The 19,551-nt window shown below is 42.1% G+C and overlaps 1 protein-coding gene across 1 annotated transcript in view; it reads left to right on the top strand.

The window, feature by feature from the left end:
- The window catches only part of limk1a (LIM domain kinase 1a), a gene marked incomplete at its 5' end in the record, with an annotated part of 50,527 nt that overhangs the window by 3,023 nt on the left and 27,953 nt on the right, over positions 1 to 19,551 (top strand). Inside the window, 2 exons of the mRNA XM_080514745.1 lie at positions 161 to 260; positions 19,015 to 19,153. Coding sequence (XP_080370871.1) covers positions 161 to 260; positions 19,015 to 19,153 — 239 coding nt within the window. The remainder of the gene's footprint in view (positions 1 to 160; positions 261 to 19,014; positions 19,154 to 19,551) is intronic.

Genomic DNA, 19,551 nt, shown 5'->3' with positions numbered 1-19,551 from the left:
TGAAAACAGGACATCAGAGACTCGGTGCGTGCGATTCAGTCGTGTTACAAAGCAGCGGCGCTGATCTACATGGAAAAAACCCCCCAACAAAAAACGATCTGAAGCTGTAGATCCATTAATGACATGTTGATGGATTTCTTTGTGTGATGTGTCGTTGCAGCCGGGGGAAGTTTGCCCGTGTGTGCGGGATGCAAACAGAGGATCTACGATGAGCAGTACCTCCAGGCCCTCAACACTGACTGGCACACCCTCTGCTTCAGGTACTGTTCCACACAAGCTGCATGAAAACACCACTTTACCACTGCGGCTTCCTCTCAATGAACTCTTCACCGTGACACAGGTACATCATTAACTTTCAGCTTCGGGGGCTTTTCCTCCCTTTCCACACTAAAGCATGTCAAAACGACCACACCTTTTTCTGTATATTTTGTATAAATCGATGCCAATGTGGTCCACATGCACATATTTTCCTTCCTGGCCGTCGTCACCGCTGCGTATGGCTCAGCTCTGATCCCAGCAATAAATAGACTGGTGAGTCACAGATTGTGAACCAATGTGTTCATGTGATCCCAGAGCTTCACTGTCTGTCGGCCCACTGTCACTGCAGGTGAACTGATGATGTGCCACAGAGTGAGGATCAGTTAATAACTCGGGGGACAATTTCAGACAGAACGACGCTGCATTCTTCCAGAATCACGTCAGGTTATTTTCTGTCGGTGTTGTGGTTGTCAAACATTGAAAACAACAGCTTCCAAGACTGTGACTGTAGTTATTGTTTGGATTGAGAGCCTGACGGATGGTGGGATAACACATTGTGTGTTAGAAAGTGTACATCTTTGATAGATTCTGCAATTGGTGACTCATATTTGCTATTAACTGATTCATTTACCGGTTGTGTTTCTTTTGGTCACACTTGTTCTGTTGTCTTTCTTCAGTTGCTGGTCCAATGACAAAAAAAAAGTCTTTATGATTTACAGATTTGTGCTTGTGAAATTAATGGAATAGAATAGAATAGAATCTGTAGATTGCCTGGAATCTGTGGTGCACAGCGAAAGAGAAAATTTAAATGCAGGAAATTAAAAAATATTTTCATCACTGAATTGTATCATTAGATTATGGTTTAACTAATCAGGATCTCAGGTTTTACAGTCAGTACATCTATATACACTTCTTAGTGTATCTCCTATAGCTTGCCTGGTCCTGGTATACATGCAAGGGAGTGTAATCGATTTATTCTTTGACTATATGCACTGTTTGCATGTCAGTATCCATTTTTGGTTGAGCTTCGACATCACAGACCACAACAATCATTAGTGAGCTTGGGACAGTCACATGATTGCTTCTGTTTCCACAAGCTATTTGACGTCTGGGTCAGGATCTTGTTCTGCCCGATCATCACATCAACATGTCTGTGATCTCTAGATCTGCAGACCCAGATCTCCTCTGGTGGGCTGGCAGTTGCCTTAAAATGAGTTGTTATTGTCATTGGTCGCCACTAGATGTTACAGAAGAGCCACTTCTCGCTGACAGCAGCACGTGGGCGTCGCTCCCATTGGCTCGGTTTACATTTTATAAGTTCACGCTGCAGTAAAAAAAAACAGTTTTATGACAACTGGCTGCTCTTCTTTGTGCTAATAAATGCACAGCTGTTTCATCCGTGTCTGTTTTGCTTTCACTCGGTTCATCTGAGCTGAGTGGAAAACTCACCGCTCCGTGTGTCATTAATGATTTCCCCCAGCCGGATGACTGAATGGGAAATCTGAGAAGAGTATCTGTGTGTGTGTGTGTGTGTGTGTGTGTGTGTGTGTGTGTGTGTGTGTGTGTGTGTGTGTGTGTGTGTGTGTGTGTGTGTGTGTGTGTGTGTGTGTGTGTGTGTGTGTGTGTGTGTGTGTGTGTGTGTGTGTGTGTGTGTGTGTGTGTGTGTGTGTGTGTGTGTGTGCGCGCGCGCGTGCGTGTGTGCGCGTGTGTGTGTGTGTGTAGATAGAGAGGTAAGTCAGATTCCCTCCGTGCAGGTTTTCAACAGATTTGTATGTATTTCACTGTTTTCTTTTTGTGTGTGTGCATATTTTGGCCCCTGCGTTTCTCTTTTACCACATCCAGTGTGTATCTGCGTCCTGTGCCAGCGCCATCATCCTCCTTTGAGGTGTCATGTATCGGCCTGTAGCTCTCAGCCCGTCTGCCCACCACATCGTGACACAACACATACCAGAGCAGTTGGGTTAGCAGGACTGAAGCCCTGTGAGCAGCTCACTGTGATGCAGTCTGCTTGAAAGTGTTACATTCGTCCAGAAATCAACATGTTTTCCCTTCAGAGTTCTCTATGACTGGAAAGTAGGATAAATCTTCTTCAAGGGATTTCAGAGGGTTAAGCTAGTCGGACAAGACATGCATGGAAAATTGTCTGGTGGGACAGGAAAGAGCAGTGGTGGTCCATGAATCCAGTGAAAAGGACGAGGGGGCAAGACAAGGGGGGGCCTTTTTCTTTTTCTTTTTCTTTTTCTTGAGACTGTGTGGAGCGGTCCCCTGGGTGCACAGAAAACAAATCTCGCTTCTCAGGAAAATAGGCAGGAACAAGCTCAAGGCTTCATGGGAAAATACATGCGAGCTCTTTTCACATTACTGATGTGAAAACAGATTATTGGTATTTTTTTTTCATGCCTTCTGTTTGTCTCAAAGTTATAGTGAAGAAACACAAGTCAGTCAAATATCCACCTTTTGCTGCAAAAGCAGCTCTGGTAAAAAAAAAAAAATGTATGGATAAAACAACTTTGGTGGGTCAAGTTAAAAACAGCAGTCTGAGTCTGACCTCTTTCCAATATCTTTTAATGAAAACATGGTCATGGCCTCATGTTTTGTCTCTACTCTGTGCCACACGTTTACTACACAGTGGGATAATTACCAATATAAACATTTTTAATTCCACTGAGTGACTCAATTGTTTATTTACAGTTCAGATTGGGCTGTTTTCATTAACGCTAAAATAAACTTCATAGGACTGATGGGTTTTATTTGCACCAGGAATAGGTTTGTGACAAGCACATATACAGCTTTCTGTGGAAGCCAGCTGATGTTAAAGATGGTTTAAGTCATCAAGCTCAGTCAATTTCATTCAACACTGTAACACCAAAGAAATGCTTCGCTTGTTCAGAGCCTGGTGAAGAAATAGTTATAATTGTTTGAGAGCAGCAGCGTCTTCTGAAATAGCCAGGGTTGGGGTTTTTTCCACTGCAATTTCTTTCTAAAATGGCGACCATAACCTAAGTGACATGCAGGAGGGGAGATGAATTAACCTCAACTTGTGAATCATTATCGGAACCATTTAGAATTTCATTTCTTTCCAAATGATTCCAAATAAACCGTATTGGGTGAGAAAATCCTGATAGACTTGTTCACGTGAAGGTTTTTAACATTCAGGTTGTTTGTGCACCTTCTTCTTCTATTGCATTTTATCCAGCCTATGGTCACAGAGTCCTGGGTCTGATCACATATTCATTGATTGTATGTGAAAAGGCTGTGCAGACTCAGACTGAAGCCTCTCTGCACTCCCGCAGGAGCAACGAGAGGATTTTTTATTGGCACCAGTGTGGATTTGAGGAGATTAAGTAAAAGCAGCTCTTGACGTTAGAGCTTTCTCGGTGAGAAGATGTGAAGCATCCTCCTGAATGGACCCTGTAGTAACTACCAACCTCTCACTGCCTCTTCTGGATGAGGTTATAAGAGGAATTCTACTCTCATGCTTTCGTAGTTTGTATTCAGTTAATTGCAGCCATGGTTATCTGCAGTAATACTTAATCGCTCTGCTTTAATTTATTTGCTTAAATGTGAATTTCACAGCACGAGAAGTAGTTTTTTCCAGTGACGCGGTGCTGCAGTGTCTCTGCAGTGACGCAGCCTCATCCTGCTCCCCATGAAACTATTTCTGCCTAACATTCACTGCCCCAGCTGCAGCCCCACTGGACCACCAGGGCTTCTGCTTATTTAGCACTTTAAATAACAAGCTTTTTTTTTTTGTAATGCGAGTCTGCACCTGCTTGGGAAATGGAAAAACTCAAACTGCTCTTTCATTTTTGTGCTCGCGTTGTTCATATTTAGAAGAAATATTCAGATTTTATACTTACAGATGTGTCCTTTTCAGCCCGAATAACATCTATAGGACCAACATTACCTCCACCGATGTCATGCTGCTTGATTTTTTTTTTGGCGAGAGAGAGAAGTGACACAGCAGACTGTTCATTGGCCTGCGTTGTGTCTGTGATGCAGTAAAGTTTGACGACACCAAGATGAGGAGCTGCAGTGACTCAGCTGTTTTCCACCTGCAGCTGAACTCTGCCTGGTAACAGAAGCTGCAGGACGCAGGCAGCCTGCCCTGCTTCACGGACCTGAATGTTAACAGAGATTAATGATAGAAAATACGATCCCAGCTAAATACGCTTGAAGGCCAGGGACATTCTCACCAGTCCACCACAGGATGTAGAGAGAGCGAGAGTCACACACCCAGATCAGCAATGAAGTCACTATTTAACCTCAAATACATGTGTTTGGATTGAGGGAGTCACAGGAGAAAAGCCACTGAGCTCGTCTCTGGTTTGGTTCTGAGCTTTGGGCCTTTCTGTGTTGAGTATACATGTTGTTCTTGTGTGTGCATAGGTTTGGTCCCACAGTCCAAAAACATTATGTGGAATGTTTCCGAATTCGTCGTTGGATTCTGTCACTTTCTCCCACAATCCATTGACAGGCACGTTCGCCTATCGAGTTTATCCAAAGTGCTCATTTTGTTGTGAGTGGTCACTGTCCAGGGTGCTGCCTGCTTTTAATCTTTGCTCCTGATCCATTACATACGGACGAGTCCTTCAATAGCAAAGGTGTCAAATGTACTTTATTTACAACTGCCATAATAAACTTCAAACGGCTCTACATTTTTACCTTTACCTTACTATTCTAATGTGTTTTAATTTAACCCTCTTTACCGGTGTTGTGCATACTGTATGTGTGCTGCAATGTTGGAAGAGACATAAAACAGGAAATGATCTAAAATGGTAAACTGATGTGAACTTTTATGGGGTTTTTTTTTCAAGAAGCTTTAGCAAAAATTATGATCTCCACTGGTGATGTGAAAGGGGTTATGAAGATCTTTTCAGAGGCACCCAGTGGACAGATTAGGTATTGCAGGTACTTATATTTCTTGTGCCTGTCTGTGGCAAGGCGCAAAGATTACTATTCCTAGCCCTGCGTTAAATTTCAATCTTCTTCCTCTGCTGCTTTTTCGGTGCATAACTAGTCCTGCACTGTTGGGAGCACGTACACACAAAGCACATCGAAACCTGTGAAAAATGTGTATAGTTTGTGCTGTATATCATTTAAGAACATTAATTAGAAATGGTGGACACATTTTTATATTATTTATATTTACATTTATCCTTTTAACTGAGTTCATCATTCTTGTGCCTGCCTCAGTGGCAAGGCGCAAAGATTACTATCCTGGATGGCCGTTTAATTTAATTACATTTATTTTTTTCTGCCATTTTTTTTTTCTTTTATATTTCTGTACTGAGGACGGTTGATGGTGGATGGTGAAGTCTGACTCAGCTGATCTGTTTGATATACTGAGTGAAGTACGAGTGCAGAGGAGCTGGGGTCTCGCTCATCTCTCAGCTTTGAGAAAACAAAACATTCCACACTTATGAGAGCAGTTCAGTAAATCTAATCCTTCCAGAGGAGGTGGAAGACTTCAACGGACGATTTGTAGCTGTAAAATCTGATTTGTGCTGCCGGAATGCCGTGCGGCAAATGGGCCGTTCACTTTGCTCAGCGCACGGCCTTCATGAGGCTCACAGGGAAGAAAAACAAGGCTGCCAGGAGGAGGGCAGGGCTGCCTGGGGCGAAGCCCGTGATGTCACAGGGTCACGCCGGCTCCCAGAGGACGGGCGGCGAGGACGGGAAATAGCTGATACAGAAGTGTGACCTCTGTGTGTGCAGCTGCACTCGGAGAGGAAGCAGAGCGAGGAAGAGACAGAGCACACAGTGTGACACTGATGCCTGTGACAGCAAGACCCAATTCAACATCAGAGTTGCTGACACCAGTCAGTCTTTGGACTGTCACAACAAGAGCTGCGATCCCACGGGTGGCATGTCGGCGCAGAGGCAGCGCAGCGGGAAGTGGCTGCTGGACACAACGTAAGTGCACCGGCGAACTTAACCGCACTTGTCGAGTTTGAAGGTGACGCCGTTTCACAGACTGAATAAAACACAAAACACTTGGAGGAATTCAGGGGCAGTTAGAGTTTGTTCAAGTGGAATTTACGCTCATGTTTGTAAACTACTATCACGTGGTGACTTTGGTGCTCGCTTCCAGTTTAAGGGTTTGATGTCTCATAATATAAAGCAGTGTGTAAATAAGTTTTGAAAACTAAGCACACACTACTATTTGCTATTCATATAGTGTTGAAAACCTGACAGCGTTTGAGTCGATCTCTTCCTTTTTATTAGATTCTTTGAACCTTTGAACATTCCTTGTCAGCTTACAATTCAAATTTTAATTTTGTTTTCTAATAGTTCTGATTGACCTCAGGCCTCAGCCACAACCAAAAAAAAACAAACGCTGTGTGCGGTCTGTTTTAGTCTGCTCTCATTTTTGCTATTAAAGTGTTTGTTGTTTTTGTTTTTCCTCACTACACCATCTGGTGGTGCAAACTGCTATTGCAACAATGAACAAACTGGAGCGAATTGCTAGCTTGATGGTGTCAAGATATTCACAGTACAATTCGTGAATATGATTGTTCCACCGGACATTTCTTTTTTAATGTAGGCTATGGTTTGTGCAATGTGTGCTTCATTCTGTGCTTCGATTTTCATTACTTAATACTCACTTCCTCAAACTGACTGATCAGGTTTTCCCACTGTGCAGATCACACTTCTGTATATCTGGAGTTTAAAAAAAAGCTTCAATTTCAACAATAAAGCTGTTGGAAATACACCTAATGATTCTAATAAATAATATTTGGGTTAAAACAAATAACTCCTGGTATATTGTGAGTTTATATTGTATGACTAACAAGAAAAAATATATAAAACAATTGATTTAATTTACTCTATTTTTAAGCTATGATTTGTGAGAAATGCACAGATCTGGTGTTAAAATATCCTCCAACAGCAGCTCAGGGTAAAAATCGCATGCTTGAAGGTTTTCACATGTTTCATCCTGATAAAGTACCTTCATTTAACTTTTTTAATATTACTAAATACATCGTGACAGCAGCACATTTCTATGATGTCATGTCACCTCCAGTCCTTCTTTATTATATTCATTATCATTTGAGTGACACCTGCCTTTTTAAACAGGATTAATATTCTCTTTCTCAAAGAAAGAAGTGATGCTGCTCGTCACCATCATGTCGCAGAGTTCATACCTGCTGATAATGTTTGCCGAGGGGAGAAAAGAGTTATCCCATGTGTCTGAGAATTTTGATTAATCCCCTCTTACCTGACTTTAACCTTTTGGCTTATCCCGCTACACTTCAATTGCACTTTGAAAATTTAATTTGGTGGCGCCTGGGAGCCGATAGAGTCCAAACGTTAAACCTTGAATGTGATGTTTCTCTCTTTTTTTTCCTCAGAAGAAGATTAAAGCCATCATTTCATCACGGCTTATTGAGTGCTGACTTTGTTATTCTACAATACACTGTCTATATGCATTTAACTTAAACAAATCAAAGACTTCCATGAACAACTAAACTGATCTCAAGATATTTGCTATCAAAGTTTATTTGATTTTACATTCAATGCAAATTCCTAAGACGAATTTATGACAAAGTCCATAGGAAGCACAGTGGGGAAGTGATTAGCACACATTATAGCCTGAGGGTTGTGCGTTCCAGTCCCTGCGGGGCCTCCTGTGTTGAGTTTGTGTTGCCCTGGTCTGTGGTCATCCGGTTTCCTGTCACAAAAGACATGCATTTGAGGCAAACAGGTATATTGCATATGTGTATGACTGTCCGTGTTGCTCAGACTGCAAACCTGTCTGGGTTTATTCTGCATTCGCTCACATTCGCCCCAAATTGAATAAAGTGGTATAGAAGATGGATTTCATTCATAAATGGTACATAACGTGTATTATAATGTACAAAATCTGACTGCCTGTTATGAAACAATCTGAACTAATGTAACACACATTAAATGAAATGTCTCAGCTCTGTATGTGTTTTTGGGAGACGTGGAGCTCGTGATTAAGAAATCCTCAGATCACCAGCAGAGTAAGTTTACGTCTGTGGTTGGTCAGTTAGAATAGTGGGGATTTACTGCTGTGCAATGTTTTATTGTTATGCATGTCTCCAGTACCGGCAATGACAATGGCTATGAGAACATCGAGGCCAAATCAACACTGATTTGGGTGTTGGTTGTACCTGCATATGACAACGAAGGTCCCTGTACACAGTCACACAAATAATAATTAAAAAAAAACAAAAAAACCCATAAAACATTTAATTATTCAAGTTTGAGCAGGTGGCTTTTCAGGCAAGATTTAAAGGCATTCTTGTTCAGTGATCTGATGTCAGTACGGAGTGGTGGTCCTGGAGGCTGGAGCCACGGTGAGGCTAATAGCGTAAGTAGACCTTGGAGTCCAGGTCCTCAGTGGAGAACATCTGACAGGTTTGGGAGAGCAAGGTTACTATTGGACCTCAATATGTGAATATCAATAATAATGTCCCCAAAAGTGGACCGAGCTCAACAGCACTATTGTGGAAACTATGCTTCTATTATATATAGCAGTGTTCAGCGTGTTTCCAGTTTTTGGTTAAACTGGTACACTGTGCGTGTAAACGCTGAGCTCTGATAATGAATGAGAGCTGCTGATCCTTTTTATCATTTCCTGGCAGTGTAACAAGTGCGTCAGCCCCGGACTGACCGTGCTGACAGGCTGTCAGTCAGGCCTGCTTAACGGCCACAAAGGAAACCGCTGCTGTGCGCTTCATTCACTCACAGAATGCCAGGACTCCTGTTTACCCGCTGAATAGACCTCTGGGCCTCGGATAAAGAGATTGTCTCCCCCAGTCTGAGGCATTTGTTCGGTGGAGTCGAGGCTGAAGGGGGACTCCATTATTTCCACTGTTTAAAATGCATGGCTTGCTCTCCTCCGCCGTGTTTAGCTTCTTTAGGAGGAGCTGATACCGAGGGGCTGATGTCTCTGTGAATGCTGCTGAGTTTGTGTTTGCCAAGGTCGGGGCCAGCTTGATCCAGGCCCCATTGGCTGTGGGACTTCCTGGTAGACCTTGAAGCCGTCCAATAAAAAGAAGGGGGGGGGGGCAAACGGAGGGGATGAGGTAATGTTTTTATTCTGTGTGAGACGATGACATCATGGCTGTGGCATTTTGTGTTGCCATGGCGAAGGAGGAGTAAGTGGCGGGGATGAAAGGGTGGGGGGGGGGGGGCGTGAGAATGAGACCAGTGTGTCTGTTTAGATGAATGAATGAAACCCCCTGAGTTCAGATTATCCTCGTCAGTCGATTAGTTATAACAAATGTTATAATAGACGGGTGAAGTTGTCTGTCAGACATCCTCTGCTGGCTTTCAGATTCAAATCAGGCGTGAAAATGCGTCTCCAGACCGGGAACCCAGGTCTATTTATTTCTGTTCTGAGGGTAAATTATCCCCCAAGATCTTGTGTGGGGGCGTGTCTTGTATCTGTGTGTGTGTGGGGGCTGGAAACTGGGAACACACACCACTACACCATTGTGGAGCACACAAAAGGTGAACCCCACTTCGTGCTTTTGTTTTTCCTACAGTGACTGATCAGACCAATCCTGGCAGAGTGGGTTTTCCTGCATGTCACAAGCTCAGCTGTTGTTTTCCCTTTGTTTGTTGTTTGTGGTGCATGACTCAAGTTTAAAGAAATACTTTTCTACGTCTTACTGTTGCATTATATTTAGCACAAAGACATGCTATTGTTGGGTTTACAGTAGATCTGGCAGCTTCACACAGATTAAGCAATTTGTCGATTCACTGTCAGCCTCCTCAAGTTTAACTTTTACTGCCCGATTATTCCCAAATTTACCGGAAGAGCGGACAGACGTGAGTATATTGGCTTATTGAACTGAGAGTGTTTCTGCTGTCATGGCAGCCTAACGGAAGACGGATGTGCTTCCGTGATGGATGATTGAATATTTAATGAAGTTTGTGTGAGTGTGTGGTTTCGTATATCTTTCTGTGGGGCCTGAAAACCTGGAGCACACTTTTGTCGTGGGCTCTGAAAAACTCCAGAATGGATCAAATGATGTATTTGAGGGTTAAAGTGCGGTTTAGAGCTGAGGTTATAGTTGCATTCAGAGTTCGGATCAGGACACTCACTCTCACGCTCACTCTCTAACCTGCTGGAGAATGGATTTAGGCCGATGGTAAAGATGCAGAGAGACAGAGAGAGAGAGAGAGAGAGTCCTGTGGATGTGCGTGTTTCAGGGTTGCAGCGTCACATAAATCTTTCAGCTTTTAATCTGTCACTTGCTAATGATCACTCGCCACACCTCAACCAGCACACGCACACTCTGTTTCCTTTTGACCGCTCCTGCTTCCTGCCGCTGAAACGGCCTCCGTATCATTAAATGACCCGCGGGCACACGTGCACAGACAATCCCACATCTGCAGGCGCCATATAACTCATGCCGAGGGTGGATGGCCAGGGAGCTTTGTGTAGAAGTGTGATTAAGTTAATTTCTCTACAAAGGGTTTGGTACTGAAAGAGTCCAACTGAGACAAGAGAAGTGGAAAATCATAGGAGGGTTTTCATGAGGGCTTTTCACAGACTGAGTTGCGTTATTGGCATTGGAGCTACAGCCCATGACGAGGATAAGTCACACTGGTGTAAATGTTATTGTCCCCCTTTTTCATGCCCAGGTGTAACTGCACTGTCGATCAACTCGGCCTGAGATTTCGTCCATCGGCTTTGGCTGTCATGATTTAAGTTTGCAATTAACAGTTTCTTAGATACTACTAACTCCTGTCCAACTTTTCGGTGACATTTTGCTGTCAAATACAGTATAGTAATGGAGATTTCTTCTTTGGCGACACTGTAGCAGCATTCTATTGTCACACTGTGACATCTAGCAGTCCCACGTGGTACTGTATGTACTAATGTTTTTGTTTTTTTTAGTATAAGTCCATTGAAAATATAAGTCACATCAGCAGGGAAATAATAATGACAAAAGGGTAATTTCTTATATCTAGAATCTGCAGTAGATAAACATAATCTTGATGCTGCTGTTGTGCAGATGTGAAGGCAGGACCATAGAGTCATTTCTGCTTCACAAACACGGAGCTGATATAATGGGAACATTTAGCATCTTTAAATAATTAATCAGTTATCTTCATGTCCCGTGTGTGTGTGTGTGTGTGTGTGTGTGCGTGTGCGTGTGCGTGTGCGTGTGCGTGTGCGTGTGTGTGTGTGTGTGTGTGTGTGTGTGTGTGTGTGCGTGTGTGTGTGAGAGTTAATTTCTGAGATGATGTACTGCTGTGGGCCCACAGATGAGTCTTTATGGGTGGGGGCGATCGAGCTAATTCTACAACAAATAAAAATTAAAGTTTGTTTGAGCAGCAAATCCCGAGAAGCGGGATCCTTCATTATTAATCTGGTTCAGCTTTGACCTTGAGTGTGGGTTACTCAGGTTTTGGATCTCGGGTGTGGCAAGAACGGCGTCTCATGTAAAAACTTGCCAAGTCCAGGGTCAAATTGCGACGTCCTGCTGTGGTGACCCCTGCAAAAGGGAGTCGATGGAAAAATGTCTTCTATTATTAAGTATTGTTTTTCCAATCCAATCTATTTTCATTTATGAAGCACTTTAAACAATCACAAGGGCACAGGGTGCTCAGCACAGAAAGAAAAATAACACAATAAAATAATGTCTCATTAATTATTCTATATTCTTCCATTAGAAATAAAATTGTCAGTCAAACTATTTGCAGATTAGTTGCTGGCATAGTTGTACAGCTATAACATTAAGTTTAAAAAAATTTATTTACATCGGCTATAAAAGGAAATTACATTATACATTATGGCTATGTTCAAATGTTGTTGTTTATCATACCAGTCATTAAATCTGAACTAATTTAAACAGTAAAGGGAGGCACCATGGTGTAGTGGTTCAGGTTGTGTTTTGTTTTTGTTTTTTTTCTCCAAGTACACCAGGTCCATCCTAAAATCTAAAAACAAATATGTTAAGTTTTTTTTGGTGAGTTTAAAGTGTCAGTGTGTATGTTTGTGTCCACCCTGCAGTGAGCTCTCATAAAACATCGGCTGAGAAATGTTTTTAACTCTGCCGCGCTGCAGCAACCAATATTGTGATAATGGCTAATGCTTTAATAACATAATAACTTGCTATTAGTGAAATGAAATGGATTTTCACAATAGCTGATTTTATGACATTATGATTTTAATGTACAGACAGAACAACGGACACAAATCATGAGTTCAGCTGTCAAATCTGTCACGGTGTTTAATTTCATTCATTCACATTAGCTAACTCATTATGTTGGGTATTGACATGGGTCATTAAAAAACACATGATGCCATACAACTCTGTGGGAATGATAAATGTTACTATTGGCATTGTGATGAATGTCTAATCAGACTAAGAAATCTGTGTCTCAATGGCGAATAGAATAACTTAGAAAAAGGAGCATTTGAGTCATGTTAGCCTGATTAGTATCCTGACATGAAGAACTGTGTTATTGAATGTCTCTGCTCTGCACTAAAATATCCATAAAATCAATTCAAGGACAGCAGAGGATTAATTGATTAAACAGGCTGAACGTCCAGCCTTTACAAGTGGAACACAGTCTGAGGTTTAACATCAGAGGTTCCAGATCTGTGTGCACAGATCTGGAAGTCAGCAGCACGTCTTCTAACTCATTAAAAAAAGATGTATCCCGAGTGAAACAGGATTTTTCAGTCTGTTTAAACAAGGATTCCCACACAGATATAAAAAATAACATTGGCAACTGATCTGTGATAAACTAAAATAGAACTTATTGTTACAGAAAAAATGGAAAATGTATCTAAAACATGCAGGCCAGAGGTACTTTAGTATGTGCACACATGTGTGTGTGTGAGACAAATGTTTTTTGACAGTCCTATGACTTATTGTTCAGTTACGTTGACCAACATTCTGCTGTGTGCATGAACGTCCCCTTTACCACTGACTCTTTATTGTTGAAGCACAACGACTCAGCTTGTGTGCTGAAACTAACCTTTGCCAGCAGGACCTACCTCCATAGATTTTATGTCCTCGGCTGTCGACATGTTTGATAACACCCAAGAAACCCATTCACTTCCTGTTCCCTCTATCTGGGAGTTTCGTCTGGGGTTAGATACTCTGGGTGGTGTGGATTGTCCTCCATGCACAAGGTTAGATATTTGATGACCTCCTCCTCCCGTGCACTTGCTGAAATGTCTTTTCGCAACACGTTGAGCTCCCAGGTTGCTCCCGGTATCAGACCAGCAGCTTTTTCCACCAGTTTTAATATCCTTAGAGACCTACAAGATGAAACCCCCTGATTTAAGTGCAGTCCACTTACTGGTTAACCTCCTTTTTGCAGCCAGACGTCTCTTAGTCTCAGCTCTGCTGTGGGATTTGTCTAAATCTGCAGGGTTTTCTGCCCTGCTGCCTTTACTTTCTTCTGAAACTAACATGCTGGGACATTCAGGCTCAAACTACTGGCCTTTATCATTTCTGTGCTTGGTGCTACAGTAGTTATCCAGTCATTAATGCCAAACTAACATTAGCTCAATAAAAAAATGTTCTGAGATCAAATGTATTGCTCATCCTTTCAGATTTCAGTAAACTAATATGAAATGAGGATTCGTCATGGTACTAACATTTATAAATAGTATTTACATTGGGCGTTGTGTTAAAGTCACTGTCCTTTAGCAGGTAGCAGACTTACTGTGATAAACCTCCACATGAGGAACCGGTGTTAATAGGGGGAGTTCAGCACCTGCCCAGCTGGCAGTACACTGTCTCACTTCCCCATCTGGCTGTTTTCACTTCCCCATATGTTCACTCATAATTATTGAGGACATGCTGAATTTGGCTAAATAAGCCAATACTTCCTGACTGAGGAAAACAGATAAAGCCACAATCGCAGCCTGTCAATCATTAGTCCTGCTGAAATACTGCCAGCTGTTTACTGCAGTGAGCTGAGCAGTAGAAACTGACCCCAGTAAAAAAAAAAAAGACTTTGCTTTGTTTACTTTGTTGAAAAAATGTCAACATTTAAAGGTGGCAGAACACACACAAAAAGTGACGGAAACAATCAAGTTCTTCAATATCACAATGGGCCACAGTCACATTTTTTTCTGGTAGGAGGGAATTCTATGTGAAAAAAAAAAAAAACATTTTGAATTTTGGCAATCATTTCAAATAGATCAAGCTGAAAAAGAGATAGAACCAAAAGAGAAAAGGTTAAAATGACAAGTCAAGCCAGAGCTGACTACACTCTGACCTAAACTGAGGAGTTTTTGTCTGAGAGTGTGACTGCTGTGACGGATTAGAGCCACTGAGTCAGTGAACGTGACGACCCCCAGCAGGACGCGGATCAATGTGGACTCAGATGTGGGAAGGTGAGAGGCCGGAGGTACAGGCCTGGAAGAGGAATTTATTCCTCCCTGAGACCCTTTCAGCTAATTCCATCAGGGATGTGAGCAGGAGGGGAGACGCTCACAGATTTACTGACTGTCCTCCCTCAGCCTCAGCTCCTCTGTGATTGGCTGCTTCCTGCCCTCGGGGATCCTGCTGGGTGTTAGAAATCTGCTCTGCTCCCTCTCGCTTGTCCCACAGAGTTATTTATATGTGAGCAGCCTGTGTGAGCACTTCTTTGTTTCTGACCTTTTATTCCCCCCTGTCAATAATTACTCGACTCATATCTGCCTCTTGATTGCTCTTCCAAACATTTTATTGCTGTCGATTGTAAGATTTTTAACTCTTTGCGGGCAATGTATTGGATTCCACCCAGTGAGATGTTTGAGGATCATAGCAAAGCCGGTAAAGACTCTCTCCGAGTTTTCCACACATTTAATCCTCTTACCCATCAGTGCCGAGGCGCACGCAAACACAGCCTCATAAAATGGACAGAAAATGAGCCCACAAACACACATTAACACACAAACTGCTATCTTGGGATCGGGATTCGGTTTTATTCTGGTGAAGGTTTTTATTTTTTTCTTGGGGTTTGTGGCATTGCTTTGGTGTCTGCTTCACTCATGTGATAAGACTCGTGTCCTGAAGGCATGAATTCTCCATCTGGGAGCCGCTGATGTATTCACTCATATCTTTAAGAGCGCGCAGCCACTCCCAGCCCTGCTCGCAGACGCATTTCTATGAACAGAACTGAACCTCGACGCTTTAATCTCCCTCCCGCCTCTCTGTGGGTACTTGTCTGTGATGCCGTGCATGTGCACTGGAGTGCATCCTAGCCAGGTATGACTTTGTGTCGGGGGGAGGGGGGGGGTGCAGCATGAGTGCAAACTGCTCACTGAAAGGCAGTTATTGAGCGGCAGCAAGCCAAGACAGCCGAGCAGCTCCTGGCCCGACGCAGCGGACGCCTTCTGAAAGCTTTGACCCACTTCCAAACCCCTCATCTTCCTCCACCCACCCCTCCACCCACCCCTCCACTCACCCCAATAGGCTGCATAGCGAAGCAGCCACAATCTGCTGCGCTGCACTGAAGCTCTGCACGCAGACACTGGGGAGACAGAGTGTGTCTGTCCAATAAATAAATTGTGTGTGTGTGTGTGTGTGTGTGTGTGTGTGTGTGTGTGTGTGTGTGTGTGTGTGTGTGTGTGTGTGTGTGTGTGTGTGTGTGTGTGTGTGTGTGTGTGTGTGTGTGTGTGTGTGTGTGTTTAAAGGTGCAGGACCTTGGGCAAAGTCACAGAGGTATTTGGGGTTTTTGCTGATATTAAGTAGCACATAATGCAGTATCTTAAAGATACCTTTATAACATTGTATTTCCATTGCATGATTGTGTTTTTATCAGAGCAGGCATTACCACGCTAAAATATAATGACATTATCAATGTGTTTTGCTTTGGCTTTGACATCTGTGTGATATCTTTTACACACTATCAGTCCTGGTAATATATACAGATGCCAGTTGAGGTGGTTCAGGCATCTGATCATAATGCCTCCTGATTCTCTCCCATCAGAGGAGATGTGCTTTGACTCACTGGACACATTGGAAGAACTGCTGGGTCAAGTTGTCTTTGTTCTCCGTATTGTTTCTGTTTCTCTATGTGAACTAAGCAAGTAGATGGATGGATTACATTTTTTTCCATTGAAAAAAACCGATTGTATTTATTAATTAGAGAATGTGTGTTAGAGGGCAACTGTTGCAATTCGAAACCTGTATTGTGGGTTTTAAATGTAGTGCGACGACACTGAGGATTATTAAATAAAGCTGGATTTTATGTCACACTCAGACACCAAGAACTCAGGCGTACCACTAAAACCAAGACTTTGAAAGTATGCTAATGAAAGCAGAGTGAAATAAGGATAAAATGAAGGACAAAATGTTTTAGGGTGCTTCAGCATTAAAACATGCTCGCTTATTAACGCTTTCATAGCCTTCAGGCCGCGCTTTAAGCTGCTCTGAGCTGAGACTCGGGGGGCCAGACGGATGAACTGGAAACGCTCACTGAGTCATGTTAGACTGAAAGATTTAGACAGATTACTAACAAGCACAAACACGCCACGGCGGTGCTGTAAGTCACCAGTGAATGATGGTGTACATGTATGAGAGGGGATTAGCACACATTTTGATTTATGGACACATGCAGAGCAAATGTACAGACTTACACAAAGACGTGTGTGTGTGTGTGTGTGTGTGTGTGTGTGTGTGTGCGTGTGTGTGTGTGTGTGTGTGTGTGTGTGTGTGTGTGTGTGTGTGTGTGTGTGTGTGTGTTGGTGGTGGGGTTCTATTCAATACAATGATCGCCAGTGCAAATCCAGGCTTTTCCAATTTCTTTGTTAGCAAGTTTGCCCAAAAGATTACACTTGAACCTTGTGAGTCAATATTGTGAAAGAAATGCATCTGTCTCACTCCTTCAGTGTGTATTTCAATGTGTCATCGTGTGATTTTCATTCAAACAGCCAAGGATTTGTAATTGATCTGCTGACAGACCAGATGAATATCTGACATATTAGTATGTCTTTATTTTTGGGCTTGGTGTCAGACTGTCCACATCATGCCTCCCAACCGACCCTCCACACATGGTTTGTCTTCAAATGTCTCGTTTATGACACCGCTTCCTCTTCTCTCGCCTGATAAGATGCGACTGTTGCAGGCTGTTTGATATATAGGCTGTAAAAAACATAATTCTTCATTGAAGAGTTTTGCTATTTTTATTTTGAAAAAAATCTATATCTGTAATTTCTTCTGCTGAAGTTTCTTATGAATTTATATTTTTCTCACATTACGTTTTGTTTGAAAAAGTATGTCTCAATTAAATTGTTCTTTTTTACTGATTCGTTTCTTTCTTTGTCATTGGTTCTTAAAGATTTAAAGGAAAAATTGAACACTAAAAAGGTGTCACCCAGCTAGCAACTATATGGGATTGATTGAACTGTGCTTCTCAATGTAATTGTATTCATTTATAAAATAAAAACAACCTTATCTGTTTTTAGCTTTAGTTCTGTCAACGTTTAAGTTCAAAGATTTCAATCTTACACTTTTAACTATTTTACACTGTAAACAACCATAAGCATGGTCGGCAAATGCAGTGTGTTTGTGCAAATTAAATTATAAAGGTAGTATTTGTTTTATTTTGGGGGGGAAGGAATGAATGATCTATTGTGAATTATCAGCCTTCTTTCACTTTTCTCATGGATGCAGGTTCATCTCAGATTCACCTGTTTTTTTTTTTTTACTGTTTTCCTTTCTCCATTACTGATGTTTTCCCACTGTGTGTGTTTGTATGTGTGTGTGTGTGTGTGTGTGTGTGTGTGTGTGTGTGTGTGTGTGTGTGTGTGTGTGTGTGTGTGTGTGTGTGTGTGTGTGTGTGTGTGTGTGTGTGTGTGTGTGTGTGTGTGTGTGTGTGACCTCGGTTATCTGCTAGGTGGTGTAGGTGATAGACCCACGCATGGACTTATTATCTCCATGAAAACTATCATTTGAGGCTCTGCAGGGTGTCATTTGGAGGGTTAAAGCATGGATTACAGAGTTCAGCACAATATAATGTTCTGTCAACAAAATAACAATCTAATTTGGGGAAGCTTCTTGAGTTGAATACTAATGGTGTCCTGCACATTCATAAGGTCAATTTCAGTACAGCTCAAATTGTTATTGACCAGAAAATACAATATGTTAACAATCAGTACTTCCTGAAAGACTCAAGATTCAAACAACAATTATTTGTTTGAGTCAACTATTATGGGAAAAAACAATGTGTCTGGTTCTACTCTTAAACGTGTGATTACATGTTTTTGTGAGTAAAAAATAGCTTTTGTTTGTCAGTTTAAAGTGCATCATTTTGGACTCAGGGGCATTTAAAACAAATCTTCCTTTGAATTTGAGTTATTTAACTAGAAAACAATGGTACTTTTGTTTTTTGGAATCAAGACAATTGTATTTTACCTTTTTTTTTATTATTATTATTACTGAATGTTTGCTATATTAAAAAAAAAAAAATAGTTTTATTGTTCAGAAATATGCCCATAACTACAGATCCTAAAATGGCTGTGACTAATAGTTATCTTAAATAAAATACAAAATAAGTATGCGAAACATAAACATTTTTCTATTGTGTGTGTTAAAATATATGACAAAAAAATCCTTTTTATTGATATTGGAATTTTTAAAGATTTGTCTTTAAATGCTCTTTTGCCTCGATGGTATTGGAGAATAGACTAGCAAGAAACACCAATCATAAAGCTTCACTGATGAGTACTGTTACTTCGTTTGATTATTTAGTTGCGTGACTTTTGGTTAAAATTAAAGTGTTGATCATCTGCTCTTGTTGTGTTTCCTCTCCTCTCAGGTGTTGCGAGTGCAGCGCGTCACTGTCCCACTGGTATTATGAGAAAGATGGACGGCTCTACTGCAAGAAGGACTACTGGGCTAAATTTGGGGAGCTGTGCCACGGCTGCAATGACCCCATCACGACGGGCCTCATCATGGTAAGAGGATGCGTCCACACTCCGGCTCGTCTCTCACCGCCTGGCCGTCTCTTTGTTTGCTGTCAAACCTCGTGTTACACGTTAGAGCGTTTACACTCAGGACACCAGGGGAGTCTGCACAACGTCAGCGGGCGCCGTGCAGCAACAGTCGTGTGGCGCGCTTCGGGGCCGTTGCCAGACCTGTAACTGACCGCGATGCCTTCGGCTGCATCGTCAGATTGTCTTACAGACCTCCAGCAATAGTTGGAACTGTTGCAGTTAGACAGGAAAGGATTTTGTGCACAATAGTGGTGGTCACAGTGCTGGAACAAAAGGCATGGCTGCTGCTGATGAGCGTTGCTGCATTATAGAAAAGACAAGATACCGACGTCACAGAAGACGTGTGTCTATTTGTTGAT

The sequence above is a fragment of the Blennius ocellaris genome, assembly GCF_963422515.1.
Source record: "Blennius ocellaris genome assembly, chromosome: 2".
In the NCBI taxonomy this organism is placed as follows: domain Eukaryota; kingdom Metazoa; phylum Chordata; class Actinopteri; order Blenniiformes; family Blenniidae; genus Blennius; species Blennius ocellaris.
Note: the sequence above shows the minus strand (reverse complement) of the source record. Positions and strands in the feature narration are given on the sequence as shown.